This window comes from Anoplolepis gracilipes, chromosome 4 (genome assembly GCF_047496725.1).
Source record: "Anoplolepis gracilipes chromosome 4, ASM4749672v1, whole genome shotgun sequence".
Taxonomy (NCBI): Eukaryota; Metazoa; Arthropoda; class Insecta; order Hymenoptera; family Formicidae; genus Anoplolepis; species Anoplolepis gracilipes.
In genome coordinates this window covers 8,711,886-8,737,748 of record NC_132973.1, presented here as the reverse complement: position 1 = coordinate 8,737,748, position 25,863 = coordinate 8,711,886, and the positions used below count along the sequence as shown (strand labels likewise).

The 25,863-nt window shown below is 35.0% G+C and overlaps 2 protein-coding genes across 2 annotated transcripts; both read right to left on the bottom strand.

The window, feature by feature from the left end:
* Positions 1-519: 519 nt before the first annotated feature.
* Positions 520-15,299, bottom strand: Apime-asta (allatostatin A). The gene is made up of 3 exons (XM_072890196.1): positions 15,017-15,299; positions 2,394-2,685; positions 520-2,082 (listed from the first exon to the last, which is right to left on the bottom strand). Exons 2-3 carry the CDS (start codon positions 2,664-2,666, stop codon positions 1,750-1,752), a joined length of 606 nt encoding a protein of 201 aa, XP_072746297.1. The 5' UTR covers positions 2,667-2,685; positions 15,017-15,299; the 3' UTR covers positions 520-1,749.
* A 3,386-nt stretch (positions 15,300-18,685) lies between these two features.
* LOC140665170 (uncharacterized) lies at positions 18,686-24,546 on the bottom strand. The gene is made up of 5 exons (XM_072890944.1): positions 23,646-24,546; positions 22,739-23,069; positions 19,928-22,602; positions 19,618-19,851; positions 18,686-19,517 (listed from the first exon to the last, which is right to left on the bottom strand). The coding sequence occupies exons 1-5, from the start codon at positions 23,697-23,699 to the stop codon at positions 19,191-19,193; spliced, it is 3,621 nt and encodes a 1,206-aa protein (XP_072747045.1). The 5' UTR covers positions 23,700-24,546; the 3' UTR covers positions 18,686-19,190.
* Positions 24,547-25,863: the final 1,317 nt, after the last annotated feature.

Below are 25,863 nucleotides of genomic sequence, written 5' to 3'. Positions count from 1 at the left end.
TTACTTATCATAATGAAGTCATCATGGCTCGTTGGATTTAAAGTACTTATTATATAGTTATTTCCTGTATTAACTCTCGTTAAAAATCAACAAATTATCTATTCAGATTTGCAACATGTGATTAAATTATGTCATCTCTCTTTCTATTATCGAGATTGAAAAATTATTAATGCATAAATACATATGTTCGTTTAAAGAGCTGTAATCAAACACGTTTAAATTGTATCAGCATGAATTAAAGATAAATCTCTCTGACGTTGAATTCTCTCCGATTTTTATTAACAATTATTTATTTCAAATCAAAGCAGATGGAAAAATAAATTTCTGCTATTTACATTAAACTTGTCGATATATATTTGCATTCATTTTCGTTTATTATAATAGTATACTTAACAGAATATATATAAATATCGCAATGTTGCACACATGAAAACATTAGGTCAACATTTATTATCGCTAAATTCTCATTTAATAACTAAATAACCAAAAATGGAATACTGGAAGATACATACATACATATAGATATATATGTTATACACGTATGACAAAAAGAACAATTACAAAATTTATTATAACATTAGAAATAGAAATATAAATATAATATATTATGCAATAATGTATTAAGATAAATTTTCTTCCGCTAACAATTAAGTATACTTGTAGAATAATTATATTTTTAATCCTTATCTCAGGAGAAAATTTACGCTTTCGCATAATATATTATATTATGTCAATATCTCCAATGTCATAATAAATATACATAAATAATAAGACCAAGTACAATACTGACATGTTTATAGGTAAATATGATTTTTTTAGTACATAATGAGATATTGCTCCTATCTATCATACAGTAAATTGTCATTGTAATTATGTGCTAAATAATTAGAGACATAACTCATTGTAGTAGAAAACATAATTACGATAATTCTATTATCGCTGTACTTTATAACTGCAAGATATTTAAAAATCATTAAGGAAAGATATAACACGTAATATAATTTCATTTTAAAAAAGAGATATAAAAATATTAAAGAGACTCTTATTGTGTTAGACCATACATTGAAAGAAATATTTTTCTTCTTTTTTCCTTTTCTATTTTACAAACATATGGTATATATTCTGAGTATTAATTATATAGAAATCGGAAGGAAAGGGGATTAATAAAATCAGAGAACTTGTATATAAAACAAATTTAAAAGAATTTGTCTACAGTATCTTCATTAAAGTACTTCCATCAGTTTTTTTTACATTTACAAGTAAATCGTAAACTGTCGATGACACACGAATTTTACAGCAAATTTTGGAAAAAAAGATATCGAGATCTCATTATCGCTTTTAACTTCCGGACGATCGATTTTTCTTTATTCTTAGCATTCAGAGGAATATTTATCAAAATAACTGTATTATTATTTTTGAATAAATTTAACTTTTGAATAAATTCAAATTTATCATTTTATAATAAAAATAGAAAGATTTATTATTTAATTTATCATTAATCAGTAAAAGCGTTTTATATTATTATATTAATTTGTACAATATATAGAATAGTAAATACGATTATAACAAACTTATATTATTATTAGAACCCCACGACAACAATAAGTTATATAATTTTCTTAATTCCGTCAATATTTGCGTTTCGCTGAATACTTTCGGACAGAAATGAATCGCATATATTTTCTGCGATCGTCCAGGGATTAAAATGAACGCGAAAGAGAGTAAACCGTGTTTCTTGACGAGAACGTTTTATTGAATTAGATTTTCGTCCTCGCTTAGTCCTTTACCCAAACCGAGCAGATATTTCGAGCCGACGACGTCGTTTGGTCTTCTTCCGGATGCGGGTATTTCGCCTGCCGCCAGCTTCCAGCCTCGTTTCCCGATGCCGAAGCCGAAGGGCTGGCCGCCGCGCTTGTCGTCTATAAAATCGTCCATATTATCCTCGGGAGAATGATAGCCCTCCATGTTGTCGATCGAGAAATAGTCCATACCCAGGGGATGGTGTCCGTTATTACGCTTTCCTATGCCGAACCTGTAGTCCCTGAGACGTTTTCCGATACCGAACGAGAACGGCCGCGTCCGCTGCAAATAAAGTTTCGATGATGCAAAAAAAAAAAAAAAAAAAATACGAGTATAATTACGACAAATCAAATTTCATTTCTATTCATCTATATCCTTTTATTTTCTGATGCATTGTTTCATGTTGGAATATATTAAACGGATATTTACTTAATAAAGTAATAAAAAGATTTACGTTGTCTAGTGACTCACTATACGAGTGTTCAATAATTTCTTGAATATTTCATCTGACATTTCTCTAATCAGATTTCAATTTTATAACGAAGCAATTATCCGCTGAGAAATTGAACGTTTTATTTTCATTCGAAACTCACTTTATCCTCGCTATTGTCGATCCATCGTTTGCCGATACCAAAGTTGTAAAGAGGTAACCTCTTGTATTCGGAAATGTAAGCGTAAGCTCTTTTTTCAGAGGGTTCGTCGTACTCCAAATTGCTCGATAACAGGTTCAATCGTGGAATATGCAAAGACGAGGCCGGTGCCTCTTCCATTGCTGCCGTTGATCGTCCAACGACGCTCAGCAGGACGTAGAACATCATGTAGAACATAATGATTCTCATAGCAATTAAACTCGTCTTTGACTTCATGATGCTGTCGGGGATCTACCTGAAAGTACAAAGTTCGCGCGAAATTGTAATTTATAACCGACCACCAGCATCCGGATATAGATAACCGGAATAGAATTTCATCCTGTTAATAATGTCATACGAACTTCGACAGTCCGAGATTGAGTTTTCAAATTCATTCACGCGCGCGAAATTCGCATCCTTGTCGAAATTGCGAAAGAAAATTAGTTTAATCTCCATCGAATTATACATTTAGATTGCATAATAACTATTGATTTAAGCGGCAGTTTCTCGCTGAAATTGTATCCTTGAAATTATACCTATGTGAGAAATTTGCGCGATATCATATTTTATGTACATAACAAGAGTGTAATTCGAATTATCATGAACATTTTGTTCCCAACGGTAATCGCTCTCACAACGTTTTATGGAATTTTATATCCGTTGTAAAATTGATTTGGCAGAATATAAAAATGTGTTATAGCAATCCGCGAGAAAGATTTTACGAGCATTTCGGAGCACGGATGTACGCAAATGGTATTCTACCGTGTAAAAACAAAATAAGGAGTTATTTATATGACTGGCAGGGAAATGAATGCCATTGCAGTGGGAGAATAGCTTTCACTCGTAGAGATGCGGTGCCAATTTTACGACAAGGATTCTCTCAGTCGCAGTAGCACCACCCTACTTCTCTACGAGGTATTTTCATGCGTCACCGGGATCGGAATCCCGTTAAATCTGGATAAAATCATAGGGTCATTTTTTACTTCCCTTTTTCCCTGAATAACATTTTTTTCGCAATTTATAAGAGATAATATAATCATCAGATTCTATCGATAGAAGAGCACGCGCCAATTAAATCATGAAAATATATCTCTTTTTTCCCCACCTACATAACATTCTCGCGATTCATAAGATAAAATGATTATTGATTCAAAGATTTTACTAAAATATATTTAAAAAAATGTACACGTCAATTTTATGAAAAATTTGTCTGCTACACGTACATACGCACGTATATAGTTATACCATTTGAAACAAACGTTTTCATCAATTTAAAAGTAAAATCATTGTTGCGCATTATGACTACGATTTCAATATACGTGATCAACACAGTTTCAACAAATATTTAATAGTTGCAATGGAATGACGAAAGAGCGAGTGGTCTGGCATGATTGGATGTCGCGACACTATAGACTACTAAAACCAAAATCCCCTAGGGACAGTTCATTCAATATTTGATGGCGAAATCCAATGGATTGTTGATCCTTCTTCTACTGATCACTTGCTTTTGAAAAGACCCGAATGGGTCCAGGGGACGAGAGTAGATGAAAATTGTAACGGTCAATAAAAGATTTACAGCTACCAAGAAAGCGTTTCGATTGCGATAAATACTTAAATATACTATTTATTTCACATGTACTTTTTTCTTATTATATATAGAAATCTTCGTAGCTTCTTTTTTAATATTCATATAACGTTACACATTTGTGAGCCAAATCTAACGATAAGAAACAATGTTTATTAATAAGTAAAAGTTGCAAAACTCTCACGCGCAGTTTGCAACATTTAATTCCGACAAATTATCGATTTAAAGTTTCAGCGAAATTAAAATTACCAAAGAGATGGTAATTGAGAAATGTAAGCTTGTTTTTTTGTAACCTGATCCGGTTCGCTTACAGCTAACTTGTAATTGAGCCAGTGAATAAGAACCAATGAAAATTTCATAGCCATTAAGTGTATAATTTCTGATAATAACTATGGACGTAACTGTAAATATTAGTGTGCCACCCTGTATATTATATAGAATAAGAGGGTTGGAAATGTTTTCACAAGAGTGAAAAAATCTAAGAGCTTTCTGATGATTCACTTAAAGCTGAGAAACCGTTTGATGGTTGCAACAGGTGCTATCTCATTCTCCTCCCTTCCTTTTGACCTGTAATTGCTTCTCTATTTTTCTAATCTCTTTCGTCAACTTTAATTCCCCGATGAATTTCTTACCTTTATTACCTTCTCTTGAATCATTTTCATAAATTAATTAATAACTCATTTCCAATGAGTTTAATATTAAATTCTGTCAAATTTTGTCAAATTTTTTTCCACAATTTATTTATAGGAATTGAGAAATCATTTCGACCCTCCCGCTCGAACCTTTTCAGAGTCAATCCATTCTTGAATAAAACGCCAACAGCACTTTATGATTGATTGACCATTCTTTGAAAAACAAATACCTAGCTGTCAATCTCGTGGGCATCCTTTCTTCCATTTTATCGGATATTTTTTGCAAACAACATTTTTGACCTTTATTTGAAATATGTATGAACTAGTTCAAGATTTATGCGTGAATATTATGTAAAAATTTATCGCAGCAGCTTTTCTTCGTATTTTCAATCTTCATTCTCGTGTTGGATTCTGCAATTTTCTCATAAAAAAAGATAATTTTTGTTATAGTCATAAAATGTCATTACGCTTTTGACAAGGTTGCCACGTGTTTAATAATTATCACATTGTTTTTCGAAATATAAACTTACTTTGTCGTATAAATCGTTTATATCAGTCGCTTTTTCTTTGACGACGAAGAAGATTCACCCGTCACTCAGGTGTCGAGTATCTCAAGGATTATTGGATTTCTCTCCCAAAAGAAATTTCTTTTATTGACTTCACCGACAGAGTTTTACGTCCACAAAAATGACTGTAAATGTATCTGACTGCAAGTGCACAAAAAATCCGTAAAAATAAAAGATACACGAATATTAAACTTCTGGTAAATAAAGAAGAAAATATAATATACAAGAGCGCACGAAAAAGAAATAAAATAACGTTCTGACTGCTATAACAGAAGTTAAAAATAGTCGAATTTTATGCGCTTTCTCTGTCGTCATGCTAAAGTGAGCAAGCGAAACCTTTTGCAACATCACAAAAAATGGCGAGGTGAAAGAAAAAGTTGTAAAGAAAAGTGTATGACAAAGAAGTTGCTTTCAAATTTTATTTGGGTTAACCTTTAAGCATCGATGCGGGGGAGGTTGATGTTGACACGGAATTCTCCTCAATAAAATTTAAACGGTATTATTCTTTAAAAGAACTATTTTGTAACGCATCAAATAATATTATAATATAATAATTGAGTTCTAGATACGCACTCTATTGTTTGATACACGCGAGCATTAAATTTATGAAAATATTATACATACCAGAGCTTAAAAGTTGAATATTATTACGTTTGAATATATTTTGGTTGCAAAATTTTGAATATCTACAATATAAAGTTGATTCATAATGCAAATGTTGCAGCGCGTAAATGCTTACTATTAAGTAGTTTATTATTATCAAATATGGAAGAACGGATGTACGACTTATAATACATTTGTATAATATCGTAATAATAACGATGAAATGCGGATTTGTAATACGTAATCGAATTGATAAAACAGGTGCGTTTGCATTTCAATGAAAACAACTTAATGTCAAATACAGCTTCATTTCTTGATAGAAATAATTATCTAAATATTTCATAAACATATAATATTTTGAATAAGTAAATGTATAAGTAAAGAAAAAAATTACCAAACAAAATACGTTAATATTCTATACATATTTTTTTATATTCTAGCATGTGTTTGTAGAAAATATAAATAAAATATAATTACATTCTTATAAAAATGTGTAAATTAAATTTGGATTCATTAAAATGACATGGATTCTTATAATGAAGAAAAAAGAAATTGCGGTTCAATTTTCTGCGTCCGCTCTCTTTCACACGTCAACATTTTTTCAACCAACTTATTATAGGTCAGACTCATATTGTGACGACATCCCTTTAGAAATTCTGATGAGACGACACGCGCACAATATGCCGGCTTGAAATTCACGTCAAATGAAGCAGAATACTTGGGCGATCCACATAGTAGACATCGTTTGTTCTGATCGACGAGTAGTGCGATGATTTCCCGTGTCGGATCTTTCACGGTCTGATGAACATGCCGTTTGCATCAATCATGAACGGTCTATTCAAAAAGTTATATCATAAGCGTTTTGATTCACGCATTTTTTTCTATAGGTGGATAAAATGTAGGATGTAGCCAGCATAATATCTTGGTCGAAATTTTCTTTGTGAAATTTCCATCTAAATTTTCTCTTTCTTTCTCCTATAAAGCGATTATCTTGATAATCTTGAACAATGCTTATAGAATATGCTTCGTAATTTGGTTCTCAATATAAGAATGAGGATTATAATACGTTCCATTAAGAAATTTTATTTATACAATATTTTAATATATATTAACGGCTTCTTATCGAATTTCTCTTGTTACGACACGCGTTGAAAACTTGTATACATCTTTCATAACAATATTTGCGGGAAAATTCCGGATAACAAAAGAAGAAATAATAATAGCTCATCGAATAATGATGCGGCAAAATCCTTTTCTTTTTTTGACGATTTCACTCTTCTTTCATACGTTGATATATCCTTTTTACTTCATGCTTTATTATTCTGGCTATTCGTAATTGATACTTTCGAGACATATTTATTCTAATCACTTTCATCATTATATTTCTTTGGTAAAAGTATGTCGAAAATTCAAGAAATAACAAACAGAATCCAAAGACAATTCAAAGACCGTAATATGTGTGTTGTATACAAAAGTATCGACAAATCAATTTATTCTGTCATCTCGAAAACGGCACTAGTACAAGTGTTATCTTTTTTTAAAAATGTCTGATTCAATTTAAATCTCCATGTCTATGACATGTCCGTTTTATATTTTTGATGTAGTATTGAATGACCCTTGTATCGTGCTAAAAACCGTAACGTGCTAGAAATTGTATTAAAAATAACTGTACCGCATCAAAAGCAACATTGAAACAGGAAACAAAACATTTTTACAAGCATTGGCGTGTAACCGTTCGCGATGTTTTACCTCTTTGTGGGAAGTGGACAGAGAATGCAAAAAGAAACTCACATTTACTTCGATCGATTGTATGCAAAGAAAACCATCAAGCAATTTTCCTTCCTTTCCTCTTTCACTTCTCTTTTCATAGAGATTACCATACAATAGCAAAAAGCAAAATTATATTTAAAGATAACCCATTCTCTTCAAATAATATCGTCAACCTTTATCTTAAGTTTTCCCTGTCATTCGCACATTTTAATTGTAGTTTAAATATTTATACAAAAGTAGACGCAGACACGCTTGTTCTCATTAAGCACGTGCCGCGTCATCGAACTACTTTTGCAGATTTGCAAGTCTCGCGACGTAATTCCTCGTGTTTTCCTCATGAATATGCAAAAGGTATAAAAGAAATTCTAACAATGTTCTGTCGCACGTATTTTTATTTTAAAAAAAAAGCTATCTTTTATTAAATCTTTATACTTTCTGGTTTTAACTAGATAATGTCATTTATTGCTTTTGAATTAACATCATAATTGAAGATTATTACTTCCTTTATTTTGTTTTAATTGTTATAATTTATAATTTACATTGATTGCTATTTTTTTACTGTTGTACAATTTCGCATATCTTTATTAAAATATAAATTTTGTAACAACTCGCATATTACAATCGTTAACGTGCAAGCCATCTGAAAGATATACTGCCAATTAAATTTAATAATTAAATGCGTCGTAAATGCAAAGCTTTTTGTGCGCCAGATATTTTAATCATCCTCTCATCCTTTTGTTTCACAAATAGAGAAATCAATTTCTAAATTACCTTCTATTTAAATTACAGGACGTTTATTTTAGAAGTTGGTTAAATTGTCAAATTCTCATCATGCGCATTCCAAGACAGATACAGCATTGTGTACGGATAAATACTGGAATAGAAGACTAAAAGGGAATATACATATATGTATAATCGTTTGACCGAGCCATTTTCTCATTTAGGAGATATCAAATTTGTCGAGTAAAAGATATTCATTCTAATATAACAATGTCTATTCTTGTCTTTTTCACAACTATCATAACCGGCGATGAAATTAATACAACCTTTCCTACATCCAAGATTAAACGGGATATCTCTTTTGAAATTTAAATTTGGAACAAACAATTCGCCTGTTTTTTTTCATCCATCACGCATGCTGACATTTCGCCAGTTTCTTGCGCGCTAATTGAACAATCCAGAACAGACCAGAAGCAAACTTGTTATATCAATTTAAAAGTATTTGATTCAAAGACAATCATTTTCCGTCCGAACAGCTGAGAAAAATTGTCAGCTTTTTAGAGTCACATTATAATTATAAAAAATATTCTTAGGGGACATTTGAAAATTTTTATAGATATTATGATATTCTATTTTAAGGATTATATAAAAGGTAGAGAGATATTCTCCGATAATTCGCTATTTCGATTATCACGATTATCAGTTTATGCATCTTTTATAACATCGCGTCTTTTGTCGAGTACTCGGCATTTAATGTTCCGTTTCGCAATAAACGAGATTATTTTAAAAGCGAGAATCGCATGAAATAAAGTTACGCGCAACTTTTCTATCAACTTTTTCTATCAGTGCCATTAAACGACATACTGACATATATACAGCGTAGCTTGTGCAGAAGACTCTTTATAAAACAAAACTTTTTATATGCATTCACACTTTTGAAAGCCGAAGATTACAGTTAAATTGAAGTATAAATTGCGTTAAGCTTTACATTATTCATAAACGACTTGTAAAAAGTGCTCTAAAAATATTGCCATTTCAGATAGCACTCTGCATATGTGTGTATAATTAAAAATTTTTTAATAAAGATATTGACACACTCTTTCTCTCTCTCTCTCTCTCTCTCTATAATAGTTTCAAAATTTGAAATGATTGTAAGTCGACTCTTTTGTAAAGTTAAATGAAACACTGCTAATAAGTAGTACAACTTTATTAATTTCATGCGCGCTTTACGTTACCAAAGTTTTAATTGGAAGCTTATAGTTGCAAAAGCTTATAGTTATAATATATAAAATGTGTCATATTAGAATGCATCCTTTAGTAAATGATTGATAAACAATACTGTAAGCAATCGTTGAAATTAACCTTTTGCATGGCGAACGTAATCAATATGTAGTTTAAATTGCATTCAATCGCTCTCTCGGAATTGTATAAACATCAACGTCGTCGAAGGGAATTGATGATGAAACATCTCCTACGTTTCTGCGTAACACGACACGCAGCCTCGCGAGCTCGCCTTCCGTTTCGATAAACGCTATAATTCGAACACTTCCGCGATAACACGCCCACCATAGGTTTACTTTATGTACGCTATATTATGCACGTCAACAATGGCAACAAAAGGTGCTGATGCGATAGGCTACAAGTGTCTGCAACTCTACATACAAGAGGGAAGAGCGCCTCCTCCAGAGTGATAACTACGTTTCGAGACGCGATAATATTATCGTCGATCTTGTCGATTACAACCGCGTGAACAGCCTCTCTCTTTGGGTTCCGGAAATGAGATTAACCAACGTCACTTATTGTCAGACGTAGTCCCCTTGTCTTCCCGACGTTAGCGGTGGGGGATGTTGTGCCAAATTAAATTTCTCCCCACATCTCTTGGATCGCCCCGAGGTACTTTTGGCTTTCAGGCTGACCGGAAAATAATTATTCTAGATACGATCGCCGAACGACCGCGAGATAGAACTGATTAATCTCGATGTAATTTCCATTTTTTTTCCATTTTTATCGTGATCGTAATTTATCGCGTCGCAGAACTTTTATAATAATGACATTTCATAATATCACTTTGGAAATATCTAGCAATTTCCATTTTTATCGATTTGCATTACACGTGTGTGTCAGATGTCTCGCGGGATACGATCGCTGATTCTGATCGCTTGATCACCAACGGTTTTACCTAGGTTGATGCGATTTGCCACAGAATAAAGTAAAGGTAATTCTACCGCGATGAGATGATATCGACTATGAATATAAACGAAGCAATATATCATACGTAGAAAATTAATTATTTTCTTGTGAATCGAGTAATAATAAAATATACAGAGATATTGAATTGAGATAAAAGAGAAAAATACAATTTGCATTATTTTGAGTTTATTCTCGGCAATACCTGGCTTATTTTTAAGTAACGCGATGTAAATGTCACGTCGAGTAATAGACTTTGTCAATTTTATGTGTATTATCTGTAAATCAAGGGAAACAACGAACGAGGGAAATCCAATCGACTACACGTGACTATTCGTTCCGATAAAGACTTACGAATCTTCTTGCCTGCAAATCGCTAACTTAGTAACAAAGAAACACGAAAGTAAATTGGCTGCAGTATAACAAGCAACGAGACATTTAATTCCCCCATCAACAGAAACTGTCAAAGACTCGTGAGTTGCGACTATAATTATAAAGACGCAACACACTAATGACAGGGCAAACGAAATTAATGATGATGCCGCTTGCGACACGTGAGCGACACGCGGAAGACTTTACGACGAAGCGTAAATCTTGCGATAAGGAAAATAGGTGCGAGGCGAGATACGTTACTTTGTTCTTTCGCGCGAATATTGTGCTCTCTATATATAACCGGGAACTATCCTAAGAGCTCTCTCCCTCCACTCCCCTTCTACTTTGCAACTTTATTCTCTACAAAGAAGCCTGCGAGCTATATTGTGCAGAAAAACACATGCGTATGGGCAACAAATAAATCCTGCAAGATTTCCAAGAATATACTCAAGAGCCACGAATATACTAGAACAATTGAAATTTCAAATTTTATTTTACAAAAAGTATTACGTGAAGGAATACAAAATAAAAAAAAAATCTAAATGCGCAATAAGAAAATCGAAATATTTATTCTACGTGTCGAGTGACGGTCGGCAAAAAAATTAATTTTGAACACCTTCATTTTCCAACATTCATTCAATTCGCTCTGAAGCGAGGGAGCATCCCCTTGGAGACAGATATCGTAAAGTGTCGCTCTAAAAGCATGCAACGTTATCGCAGCAGCAGCAGCAGCCGCACCTGTCGTTTTCTCGTGCGACGACCTGGTTTTTAGCGCGGTTTGATTTCGTTCGCGCAAAATAATGCGTCAGCCCGAGGCTAGCTAATAAACGATGCGAAACAGCCGAGATAAGTAGCGACTTATGAGCGGCAAACAAGTCCGACAATAACCTGCCATCCAATAACCTGCGCCTAACGGCGCGTTTCCCCTTTCTTTGTCTCTCCCTTTCCCGGATATTTTACTCATTCTTTCCTCCCCCGCTTCAAACGCTCTCATTAAACGCACGCACCGTCCACGAGATTACTTCCTTCGCCTACAAGCACTTTTCCAGTATCAATTTCATATCTGCGGCCTCCTCTCCCCGCCCCCCTGCTCATCCTGCTGCGAAAAAGAGAATTCTCTCTCTTTTTCGTTTAAATTTACAATTTGCATATGTCATCATTAGCATTTTACTTGCTGCACTTTGTCTAAAGATAATAATTGCACAGTCTTGTTTTATCTTTTTTTTTTCCTTTGAAAATTCACTGCTCTATCGCAGTAAAAAATACTTTGCTATTCATTAGAGCTGCGATATACTTTGTGTACAACGTATCTCTAGAGTCTTATTAAGGGTTAATGTACTCATCACGATAGCAAAGTAATTATCTACATAATGAGAACTGACGAGGTCTCATTGGTTCGGCGCTATTGTATTATGTTTCACTGTGTTTCTCTCGACACATGTGCCGGCATCTACGTAAGAAGAGAGAACAATATGAAATTTTAATAAACTAATGTGCGCTGATTTATTCACCGACTTTAATAATCTAGTAGTCTTTATAAAGAAAAAAAAAATAATAAAATGGATTAATCAATACTAAGCCTCTTTAAAGAAAAAAAAAAAAAAAAAGGAAACTGACATGCCAATTTTTCATTCCTTGAATATATATTGCAATTTGATGAAGTAACTTCACACATTTTGATTCGAAATTTAATATTCGATAATATAATTACAAAAGTTCCTCTCTTCTTCATCTCTTAAGTGTCCTCGAGACATCGTCGTATTGCGTGAAAGGGCACGTATGTTGTTTAGCCAATTCTTTTCTCAAGAAAACGATGATCGTTCATACTGTCGCGAGCTAATGGCAATAGCGATATAATTTAATTTTTGATTCTGTCACATGAACTCTAATACTCGAGTATAATATTTAATCAAAAAGTTTAGTTTAGTGTTTACAGCTAAGACATATGCCCTGAAAGGGCGAGAAAAAATTTTCGTCATCGTCGGAACATCAAATTTTGAGAACAAAAATATCTATCGGTCATAAAAACCAGAGAGAGATCGATGAGAGTTTGAATTAATAGCAAGTAGCTCATCTTTATGAGCACGGTCAAAATTTTTATGTACGTATCTCATACCTGATAATTCTACCTATATAATTTTAATTCTGTGATGACGGGACTAAATCTGGAAAAGCGCAACCGATCGTCGAAATTTTTTGTTTTCACTTCTCGAAGCTGGCGTGCATATTAATCAATTAAATTTTCCATTTTTTGTATTTTTACTTTAAGCATAAATAAAACTTTTAGTTATTCGCAACTCGTAACATTTAAAAGAATATAGGTATTAAAAGCTTTCGTGAAGAAGCATATTATTTTTATCCAAAATGCATAAAAATATAAAAAGACTGAGGATTCTATCTAACAAGTATTAATTTACATGACATTTGCTTATCAATGCTTTTAAATATTTTTCTTTCATCTGTCGTACTGCACCCACAATAATCTGCCTACGCAATTCTTCATATAAATTTCAAATTTAACAACTTCCATGAGATTTGTAAAAGTAATCATTATAAAAACTTAACTATTATATTACTTATAATGATTTTTATAAATTAAATAGAAAATAGGTACAAAAGTCTAGATTAAATTTGAACAATAACTTTTGTTTAAATCTTTGCCAAAAACAAATTCTGTTTCGCATTATAATTTTATCTTATAATTTAGAATATATGCAATACTATAGAGTACAACACTTTTTCAAATATAACATTTTCTAAAAATAATAAATTGCGAGAGAATATTAAAAGCTTAACGTGTATAAAAATAAAATACATATAATAAGAATAACAGCCTGACAGTTCTGCTTAATACAATTGTTTAATTTTTTATTGCTTTTATTTTACTTTACTTGTCCTTAGGTACAACTACATTACTAAATTAGAAATTCTAACTATATGTCTTTTGCATTTCTTTTTATACGTTTTATACTTTTCCTTGATGAATCTAATGAAACGTTTAAAATTAATAAAATGCTCTGATTATTTAATTTATTATATTTCTTACGTGAGAAATTAAAAATAAAAAAAAAGTAATGCAGCATTATTTTGCGCGATGTAAAAGATGAGCGTAATTAATAAGGTAAAGTGAAGACGTAAGAACTTTGAAAACTTTTATCCTTAAAACCCACTCACCTGTTGCTACTACGTTTACAGAAATGCTTGTAAGTAATATAAATGAAGAAAGTAAAAATCATTTTTTTTTCTTTCTTTCTCTCTTTCTCTCATAAATACTTAATGGCAATACTTACATGTTATTTAATGAAATTGTTATACACGCACGCATAAATTAAAAAGATTAATAATTTTATTACTTAAATATAATTGTCATGGTATTTTCCGTTATCGAATAAATGCGTCGAATAAATAAATCTTCTTATTGACAATATTTAAATATATTTTTAATTTAAATAATATTTACTCTTTTGTATAAAAAAAAGTTTTAAACTAATTGAAAAATAATAATCAGCTTGTAAAAGATTAAAATAAATATATCGGCTTGTAAAGGATTAAAAAGACATGATACGGAGAAATGATAAAAATCATGATGAAAACTAGTTGTTAACGAAAAGAAAAAAAGTAAAAAAAAAAAAACAAGAAGAAAAGAATAAAATGAAAATATACGTTATTAAAATATACGTAACTAGACATAAGTATTTATTATCATTTCAAATCAGTTGTCATATAAGTAAAAATCCCCTGCTTTAAAATATCATGTATAAATATTTGTGATAACTTTATTGCACTTAATAAACTCACTTCGTGTTTATCCTATCTACTATCAAAATAAACACTTGATCGAATCTGTAATGCATTACCGCTCGAAACAATTTTTCTTCTTTAGTTTGATTGCAATCAAGAAGTAACGCAATAAAAGACCTAGACATCCGACAAGTAAAATTCAAGATTGATCACTTTGTAACGTTAAATTACAAGTACAAGAATAAGAAACTAAACTTTATCGCATAAGAAAATATACAATTGCGATGATGCAATTACATCTTATAATAAGAGGAAAAAAAAGACTTTCTCCTTTAAAGAATAAAAAATAAAAATTTTTTCCCTTTTAAAGGAAAGTACGCGCAAAAAAAGACGCATCTCGAGACCGCTCACCTGTTGCTGTGACAAACTGTTCAGCGCGATTTCCTGCAGGTCCTGCAGGCAAGACGAGGGTACGCGGTATTTCTTCAAAGCCGCCGAGAAAGAAGGGGTGCTTCCTGTCGTGTTTCTCGCGGGGATGAAACTCTCGTACGAGCGATTCTCACAAATTGTGATTGAAGGGATATGGCTACGACAGATGTCCTCCGGGAGTCACGGGGACGACGACGACGTCCGGCGCCGGGTACCGCGACTTGGGTGTCTGCGCGCGGGAATGACGGCGAGAGCGTCGCGACGCCGGCCTTTATACGTGTGTGCGTCGGCGCCTGTGCGTGTGTGCCCTCGAGAACGGAGATCCCCACGCGTTTTTCTCACCCTTCGTGGTGGTTCGCGTGCCGCCCTTTTTTGCTCTTTCTTTCTCTCTCTGTCTCTTCTCTTTCTTCTTGCATCTCTTTTTTTCTCTCGAGCCTTTCGAGTACACGTGTGTGCGTGAGACACGCCGATGAGACGACGCATGACAGCTACGCATGGTCCATGCGTCGCCCAATTGCAACAGTGAATTTGACAGAGATGCATAAACGGGAAACGGCGATGAGAGCCATAGATTGTTTTACTTCTTCAGTCCTCTGTAGCTCAAATAACGAACTTCCGGTGCGCGCTGTGGAAGTTATATCCGGTCATTTTGCACTTACTTTGATTTTAACTTTGCGCGAACTATTGAACAAAGTTATATGGAAAATTCAATCCTATAAAGGATAAATAATGGGAAGAATTTTTATTTAAACGCGTGATACTCTACGTGAAAAAGATGTACCCAGTAAAGAGGTATCGCTTCTGTAAAAGGGCATACGGTTGCTCGCGAATGTTAAGAAATAATTATTACAAGATCCTCTCTCTATCGCAAGTGTACTATAAGCAAACAGCTCGGAATACTTTAAATCTCTCTTTCAAACGAGAGGTAAATTACTTTCTCATTAAATTACGCTCCCTACGCTTTTCCAATTTCATCTCTCGGAGAAACTCACTCCCTTCGTTTCCGCGTTACAACACTTTTCCCACGAAGAATCTCATCTGTACACTTACGATATTCTCTCGCGTTTTCCGCAAACGAATCTTTACAAGGGTGCGCACAAGGGATTGCGCCGGACAAAACTTTTCCCCACAAGCTCGCGAGAGGCAGTCAAGGGGCCAAATCCGGACGATACAGTTAAACACGTTTATGGGTCTCGCTGTGCGGCGGATACATTACGCATCAACCGCATGCGACTCTAACGCGAGATTTCCCTGGGATTTTCTACTAAACCGCTCGTAAACGAGCGGATGCTCGTTCGTCAGATTCTCCGCTGCTCACCGTCATAAAAGTTCTGTCACACGGAAAGGTTCGAATGCTTCGCGAGAAGGGAGGCGAATCCGCTCCAGCAACGGAATATTTACACGTCACACCGACGAGAAGAAAGATTTGTCTCTCGTCTGATGATAGCGCGAATATTTCGGCCGATGAAATTGACGAGAGCCAAAAAAGACAATAATTATGAGCGAAGAATTTTATAGAAAAATTATAAATTCTCATCAGATATATAGTAAAATATTCCGTAAACATATGTTGTCGCATTCTATTTATGTACAGTATATCTTTGATTATTCAAAGGATAAAGACCGCGAAACTTTTATGCCCTTATCTAATTTATCTTTAATTATTTATTCCGAACAATTAGCCGCGATACATCTTCGAATACACATGATTGCTGTATTAAAGATTTTGTTCGCGGGAATTACTTTCATAATTCTCATCGTTATACCAACAGTTTGCAAATATGAATAATTGTAACATTTTCAATATCTATAATGTATTGCATATTGTGTTTATTAATATTGTAAATAACGATTCCATGTGATATTGAGTCTAATAAAATTGAAAGATATTCATATATGAATGCAAGGAAAATATTCCATATATTTATTCATTTCTATTGAAATTGTATAAAAAGCAAATTTAACTGCTGCCTCAGAACAAATGTATTTTGGGTAAAAGTTGGTTCATGGAACTATTGATCTAGAAGAGAAATATTGGTTTTATGGAACTATTGATCAAAGAACATTCTAAGATATATAAACTGAAAGATAGATTTTACATTAAACATACAAGATATCCCGGTGCATATAATTCTTAGAAAGCATCCATAATAATATAAAAAAGCGAGAGAATTTAATTTAAATGTTCCCTTTTTCAAAAATCCGTGACATTATTCTCATAAATGCATTACATTTAAAAGCAAAGATATGGTATATAAACGCGAATAATTCTCGCGACGAGCAATTCCAAGAATTCAGCACCGCCGAGAATGCGACGGTGCAATTTCAGAAACATACTTTTTCACGCCTATTTACCGTCGTATTTTTTTCCCCTTCGGGAATTCAAACTGCGACATTATTAGGGATCTGCATCCAACTCGTCTTTTATCACGCGGATACAATCGATAATTCGATACATTCCATCCTACACGGAAAATGCCGGTGCATAAAGTGCGATAAAGAGGAGGAAAAAAAAAAGTCCGCTGCGCACTTTGCATAGTTTGGTGTCATGCGCGTCGTAAAAGCGGTCTGATAACGGATACAGGTTGAAGCCGCTGGTCGATTCGCACGTGGATTTAAACACTGGACAGCGTTTGCCGCCGACGCGAAATATTGCCGCCCGATATCTCGATCATTAGCGATGCTCCGATATTAACTTTTGCTCTTTAACCAGATCCTTCATCGGAATTGTCAGAGAGACTGATTGCGTCTTTAATAAAGTGCAGGTCGTAAATCGTCTGTCGTTCGCATCCGCGCGATTATTCTCTCTCTCTCTCTCTCTCTCTCTCTCTGTCTGTCTCCATCTCACTCTCTCCTGCTGAAATTCCTCGTGCAATTCCGCGTTGAATGCCACGCGACCGATCGATACTCGCGCTCGGAGACAGGAAAGACGAAAGAGCGTGTTATCAGAGCGACAGGACGACAGATAAGGAGATCGAGAACAGGAGAGTGCATCTCTCGTGCGATTAATTCTTATGGTCGTTCTCGTTAAACGTCTCTTTTGGAGAATTTTTACAGGCAGTCGGGGAGAGAAATTTTTCAATGTCACTTCTCGTCAGGATACTAAGGAGACGTAAATGGCACTGTTCTGCGCTCTTTTGTATCCTCATGTGGATATTAATTCTTTTAACGGGGCATAAAACAAGGCCACTTTCGTATTTATGGTGGAGACGTAAGGAAAAAGACGAGGGATTAACAAAAGAAAGTGAGAAAATTGCAGTTTCAACAATGTTGATCAATGGCATCTCCAATTGTGTGCAATATCCAATTGTGTGAAGTATTACTTTCTAATTCATTACATTACTTCGTAATTGGAAGTAATCGGTAATAAACGCGATGCCCATTGGATATCTCATTGTCGAAGCATCATTTCAATAATCGAAATATCTGCAAAATAATGTCAAATAATTAGAAATTTAATTCTATAATGTTTTTTATAAGAGTATTGAAAATTGTAATTTTTAATAGATTATAATATTAATTAATATTGAAAAATAGAACGACAATGACAAAAATATCAAATAGTATATAATATTATCATAATGATCTATGATTAATGATTTATGTTATAGAATAATACTTTAATTAGAATTTTTTAAAATTAATTTTTATCTTGAGTTTAATTTTAATCATGCACTCTGAGACATTCGAATGACACAAAAGTAAATTGGAAAAACAAAAATATTTATCTGCACGATATCTTGCACGAGTTTCCCGGGTTCTTGGAGAAACTTAGCTCGTGAAGGTCAATCAGTTACTGTCACCTCAGTTGGCGTTCGCTGCGACATTTCTTCAATCATTCTTCGCTCATACTTAACTCAAGCTACATAGATAACGATGTAAGAGCTAAAAGCCGCATACAATATATGTATTTACCGTATCGCAATTAGATGATTAATATAGATAACGACGAAATATACGCGCATCTCTCTCTCTCTCTCTCTCTCTCTCTCTAAAGTGTAATACCTAACATTTCGATTAGACGTGATCGATATCAACGATAATTCGGACACTTGACACTAAGCCGTTCCACAATATCGGACATTACGAACACGGTAACAATTATGTTAATTGCAAAATCACTATCTGTTCATTATTATTATTATCAAGGTCCTCTTCAACGATCATGACCGTCCCCACCCTTTTTGAAGCTCCACTTTTTCCCGCTCTCGTGCCCTTCCTTCTTGCCGTACTTCTCATCGTGATCGTGATGCTGATCGTGGCCTTCGTCGAGTTTATGACCCTTATGACCATGATGATGACTGCCTTTCTCGTGCTTCTTCTCTTTGCCATATTTCTCCTCGTGATCGGCGGCGTCGTGGTGGCCCTTCTTCTCGTGACCGCCCTTCTTCGACTCGTGATCGTGATGATGCTCGCCGTGCTTCTCCACGCCGCCATCCTCATGGAATTCATCGAAGAACTCTGTCTTCTTCTCATACTCATCCTGTATATAAATTATTATATGTAATGATATATTGTCATATAATTTAAAAAAATTTTATTATATTAAAAATTTAATTTTTCTTAGCCTCTATTTACGTTACCTTTTTGTGCACCGAATGCTCGCCATGAGTACTGTGCCCTTTCTTGTGTTCACCCTTCTCGCTAAACTCTGCTGCCTTCTTTCCCCCTTCGCCGCGATGACGTTCTTTGTGAAAACCTCCCTCCTCCTCGTGCTTCTTCTCCTCGCCATCTTTCTCGTCGTACTCCTTGGAGGCATGTTCTTTGTCGTGATGTCCCTTTTCGGCCTTTTCGTGCTCGTGCCAGACTTTATAGCCCTTTTAAAGAAATGCATTATTAATTAACTATTAATTTATTGATACAAGAAAAATATCAGATGTCAGAATAATTTACTTTGTGCCCTTTTTCTCCCTCGTCTTCGTGATGTTCCTCCTTGTGCTCCGCGCCTCCACTTTCCTTGAATTCGTGATCTCCCCCGTCCTTCTTTTTTTCATGATGCTCCTCGTGTTTATGCACGTGTTCCTGAGTCTCACCGTGTTCGTGATCACGCGTTCTCTCGTTATCATTTTCATTATCGTATTTACGATTGTCACCTTTGACGTGCTGTCGATGATGACGATATTCCTCGCGAACGTGTTTAGGATTAATTTCATCGTATTCCTCATGCTTGCGCTCCTCGTGATGTGAGGTGTCTCTTCGAGGGGTAGCCTGAGGAGGATGATGATGATACTTGCGCTTATGCGTCGCTTTATCTTTATTTTGTTTCTTTTCGTATTCTTCTCGTATTCTTTCACGTTGTCTGCGAGCGAGTTCATCTTTCGAACGTCGAGCAATGAGTTTGTCTTCGGCAAAGCTCTCATCTTCGGAACCTTCATCCCGATCTTTCTCATCACGAGCTGGCTTCTGTCGATCGTAGTGTTCGAATTTTTCGTCGGGTTCGCGAGTTTCATAGTCGCTATATCGTGGACCGTCAAAGTATTTATTGATACTTACAACCTTGTGCTTAACGTCAGTCTCATCATCGTTTTCATCGCGACTCTTTTCTTTATCATATTTCTTATCTTCATAAGGTTGTTTGTCACGTTCCTCTTCTTCAGAATCATCTCTATCGTATTTATGTTTATTATATCGATAAGCATGATTATACTCGTCTTCACTTTTTCTAGTATTGGCATATTCGTCTTCTTGCGTTTCGTCGACATTTTCTTCTTCATCTTTGACATCTTTATGTCGAGCGTTATATTTTTCGTGTCTATCATCTTTTTTATCATTCTTATTATTATCTTTATCATCTTTATTATCATATTTATCATAATTATAGCTATAATTGCGTTTCGGCTGTTGATAACGATCCTTTTTGTCTTCTTCTTCACCATCCTCCTTCTCATGTCGTTCATTCGACGTTTTGTAACTCTTGTAAGCTCCGTGATTAATCTGAGTCTTGTGATTTCCAAAATTGTTCTCATTATCGGCAGCCTCTGTGTTACTATCGTCCGTGTTTGCGCCACGAGACTCATTTATTTCGACACTTTCTGCGTTTTTCTTGTTGTCATTAAGCTCCTTTTCTTTTATTCTTTGCGAAACGAGTAATCCGCTGTCGTAATACGGCGCGAATGCAGGTTTAGTGAAAGCAGTCGGTCGAATTTTCAACAACGGGGGAGAAATAGGTTTCAAAGTTGCGTAAAGAGGTGTGGAAACGTGTTGCGAGGTAACTGCGTGCAATGGTTGCTGCACCGGTTGCCCGAAGTTTTGATAATTTTGCGTGACTGCTTTCGGTACATTAAATACATTAGGTACTGAATACAAACTTGCAAATTTATTGTATAACGCGAGTTCAGAATTTTCATTTAAATTCGATTTTTCGTCGACGGGATGATTATAGGCGGTAATCCTAGGCAGAAATCCATTTTTATGAATGGTTTGCGGAGCCTTCTTTTGCTGAAGATTATACGAGGATGTTTGACTTGGAACATGAATCAACAACGCAGAGTCAGTTCTCGTAGTAATCTGTTCCACCGGATTTTCTGTGACGGCATAATAATCCGACGAGGATATCTTTCGCTGATTATTGGCGATGATCAGAGGACTCTTCGTGGTGCCAATTATGTTCGTATAAGATAGCCCGTAATCTGTAAAGGTGGTTCTCTCGTCCGCGAGAGTGGTCGGCAGACTCGCCTCGGTATTGACGAGCGTTGTGGAATCTCCTTCAGGTTTGAGATAGTTGGTACGTTTTATCGGGACATAACGACGTGTCGAAGGCGCGTCGAAAAGAGTCTCCGTTGGAAGAATCAGTGGAAGAACATTCGCGGAGGAACGAGCAACCTGTTGACGATTGAAATCCGTTGGTGAAGGGCTCGGTTTCCTGTACGGTGTCTCGATGACGGGTGAATCGGGCGATCGCAATAAAGAAAATGGCCTCGGCATCCTGTCATACTTTGACAGTAACTGAACGGTATTTGTGTCACTCGGAAAGTTCAAATTGTTCAAGTTATTTACGTTGAAAACGTTGTACGAATTATTATTGTTTGATTGGGGAATAAATGGAGATACGGTTTGCACCAAAGAATCTTGAATGTTCCATTCGCGACTTTCAGGCTCTTCCGTCGATTCGGAATAAATATTCGATGGTGATTTGATGGATTCATTTTTCGCTTTCGTCTTTCCGTTGAAAACTTTGAAATATTCAGGTGTGCTTGACTTATTACTTGCAGCAGTTTCTTCGTTGAATCTTGACTCTTCGATCGAGGAGCCTCGAGGAAGTGTAACCGTGCGATTTAGTTGCAAATATTTTTCAAGTAATTTCTTCGTCTTCTTATCTCTTAGAGTGGGCGAAAAGTCAATATTGGGACGTGACTTTTGCTTCTCGTCGTCATTCGCAGAGAGAATCGTTGTTTCCGGAATGTAAATTTCTCTCAAATTCTTCTTCGCCTGGTATAAATAAGGATTCAATGCCGCGTCAACGTTGCTAAATGTCAACTCAGGCGCCCTTCGCGATATGTTTCGCAGCACTTGGTCGTAAGCCCTCTCGAGATCCGTTCTCGACCCGGCGGCCTTGCCGTGTAGTACGTCTGAAGAACAAATAGGTATAGAAACTGATCATCTCTCTCTGGCGTACATACATACATATATATATATATATATATATATATATATATGAAATGTCTTTATTTTTTGTGGAGGAAAAGAAAGTAATCTTTTAGTTACCGTGATCACCGTTGACGATTTTTCTCTTGGTTTTTCTCAATGTGGTCCTCTGCGGTTCGTACCTCGCGATCACGCGCTTCAGCCTTTCCAGATCGTCCTCGTTCACATCGACGGTGCGCGATTGTGCCGCGTTCTGATCCGAATTCGACGACATCCGCTTCAAATGTATTTCACGCATAGATAAAAGCGAGGATATCTGATCGTCGATTTTAGAAGCATTTTTGTGAGTGCCATTGTTGCTCCCAGTGACAATCACTTCCTTCGGAATAATTTTCGGATCAATTTCGACGCTCGTGTCATTTCGTCCGGTCACTGCATCACCTAACGTTAACTGTAAATACATCAATATAATAACGTCGACTTTAATATAATAAATATGTAATTCAGTTCACATTGTGTAAACTTACGAGAGAGTATTACAAAGCATCAATCAAATTTTATTCATTTGAAAAATTGACAATATGATATGGTCTCTTTCATTATTTCATATATTTATTTATGCGATAAGAGCGATAATTGTTCTCTCATAGATATAATAAAATTTATTGTTGCTAAATATGTCACGCATGTTAATTAGATAAATGCCAATTCAGACAAGATCCCGTATAATATTTCACAATATATTTGGCACTACACCACTATATTCCCCAGCCCGTTTTAATTAAAAGTTGACATAAACACGCGTCACCCTTTGCTGCTGGCAGCCCTCTCGTTTGCACATTTACTGCGGATTATTTATTTCCGATTGCCCTCGTGATAAAATGTACATGTATATTATTACGCAATGACACAACATATGCTATTATAATAATTAATTAAATCCGTATTAATTGTCTTTATATTCTTCTTTGTCCTGATATCATTTTGTTTATCATTAAAACATTAAAAATCATTATTGAAATATTACCAAGTGAATCAATAATAGTAGCACCGAGGCTACCGATTCCCGGCGGGTTTTCATGATTCGTCGAGTCCGCGAGAAAGACTGAACCGCGATCTTAACGCGACCTGGCAATTATATCGAGCCGATTTCCTCTATCAGAAGAACCGTTCGCGAATGATATGACAGTTTCGAAGCGATTAGGTATCTCGGAGGTGTCGAAGGAACCGTCGAAACAATCGGTCCTGCGGTCCTTGATCCGCTCCTTGGATTCGGCTTCCTCCTTTCTCTGTAGGTTGCACAAGATTATCGCCGCTCGGCCGAAGCCGATCTGAAAGCACATCCCGGTCTCTCATTATTTAGCGTCATTATTAACGTGCCTTGCGCAACGCAGTCGCTTTTTACGCGACCAAATATCGTAACACGCGGAAAATAATGTATCCGCAAATATACAAAATATATATCCATATTATATCGTGATTCTCTCCATGATTATACTTTTATTTGATTTCTTTTATATCCATGGGCGGCTGATTGCTACACATTTAGCATTTATATATGCAACATTTTGCTCTTGCGTTAGTTGATTTGTCGCAGGAAAAAGCGTAACGTCCCGCGCTCGCGTGGAACGCAGCTGTCGCAAATTATTTGCAATATTGATCAACGGAAATCAAACAGTTGCCACTGACAAATCCATTCACATCGCAACGTCATCGTGTGAATTTTACATTTCCGCATAGTCGTAATACTGATTCTTCATTAATCCGGCTCCAGATTAATAATAATGCACCTGTGCACCCGGAACACGACGTGCATCGCGATAAAGCCACACACGATCTCTTGCGGTTTTAACCGTCACGTAAATTATTATTACTTCAGAAAGAATCGAATGAGACAAACTACAATCCCGCTCTAGAACGGTGATTGTATATAAATGAAAAAATGTACCACAAGTCATTATTTTGGACCGACATAACAACGGAACCGATTTATTTTATTCTTCTCCCTCCCTCTCCCCCCCCTCTCTCTCCCCCCCCTCTCTCTCTCTCTCTCTCTCTCTCTCTCTCTCTCTCTGTCTTTTTTTCTTTGCAATGACCTAATCAATTTTAACAAATCTTTGTGGATTAAAAAAAAAAAATATATATATATAAAATTGACTTAAAAAGATAATATTAGAGAATAAATGCAGAAAATGAAAAGAAAACATTATTACAACATATGTTTTCTTCTGTAATCTAAAATTTATCTGCCACATTTTCTCCATTTATTCTTTAATATTATCTTTTTAAATCAATTTTATAATTCTAATTTTCTTAAAACAATTTTAAAACAGCAGATGTGAGCTTAAATGTAACTATATAAGAGTTTCGCTCGGTTAGGCGAAATTAAGATTGATTATGTCAGCCAAAGTGAAAAGAAGTTTCGTGGTTCGATTTTTCGCGTGATTATTACACCGAACTTTACGTGCATTCAAGCCTAAATAGGGCAATTTACGTTATACTGGTATACCACGAGTCAAAGACTCGGCAGTTCCAGACTGTGTCTTAATTAAAAGACGTAAATGAAAAGAATTCGTTATGTAAGCACTTTCCTCGATGTAACCGTTTCGAAATCTCAATGAATTTGATTGCATTTCGAAATATCGAAAAATAATTAATTTTGATAAATTTAACTTTTAATTTTTAAACTATTGTCACGAAATAACCTATAATATTTTAAAAATCTGATAAATTATTTTCTATTTACAAATTCTCTCTTTAACTATAATATACAATTGATTTTCCTCGATAAAAATATTGAGCGACAAATAATTTTTAAATTATTAAGTGATTAAAAAAAAGATTTTTTAGGAAATTAAACTGCACAAACGTGAATAACGAAATCTTATTTTTCTTATTTAATTTAAGATAAATTTCATTTTAATAGAATGCGAGATACTGACAAAGATATTTAACGCTGAAAATAGAAAATGCATGACAAGTGATGCTCTTGATATTTTCGTTAAGGAAATTAATTTCTAATTAATCAAAGAATCTATAAATATCTAATCTTTAGATCTCAGGTATTCTACAATCGATGATACATTGATACGTGATCAGAGAATTGCACGGCTATTTTCTCGCTTGGCTTGCCGAGAAGAGCGGAGAACAGAATTCATGGACCTGTGTCACGAGTATAAAACGATTTTTTTTTCCACCCACGATGGATCCTGCGCGGGAAAAATGTCGTCTTTAACAATTTCGCA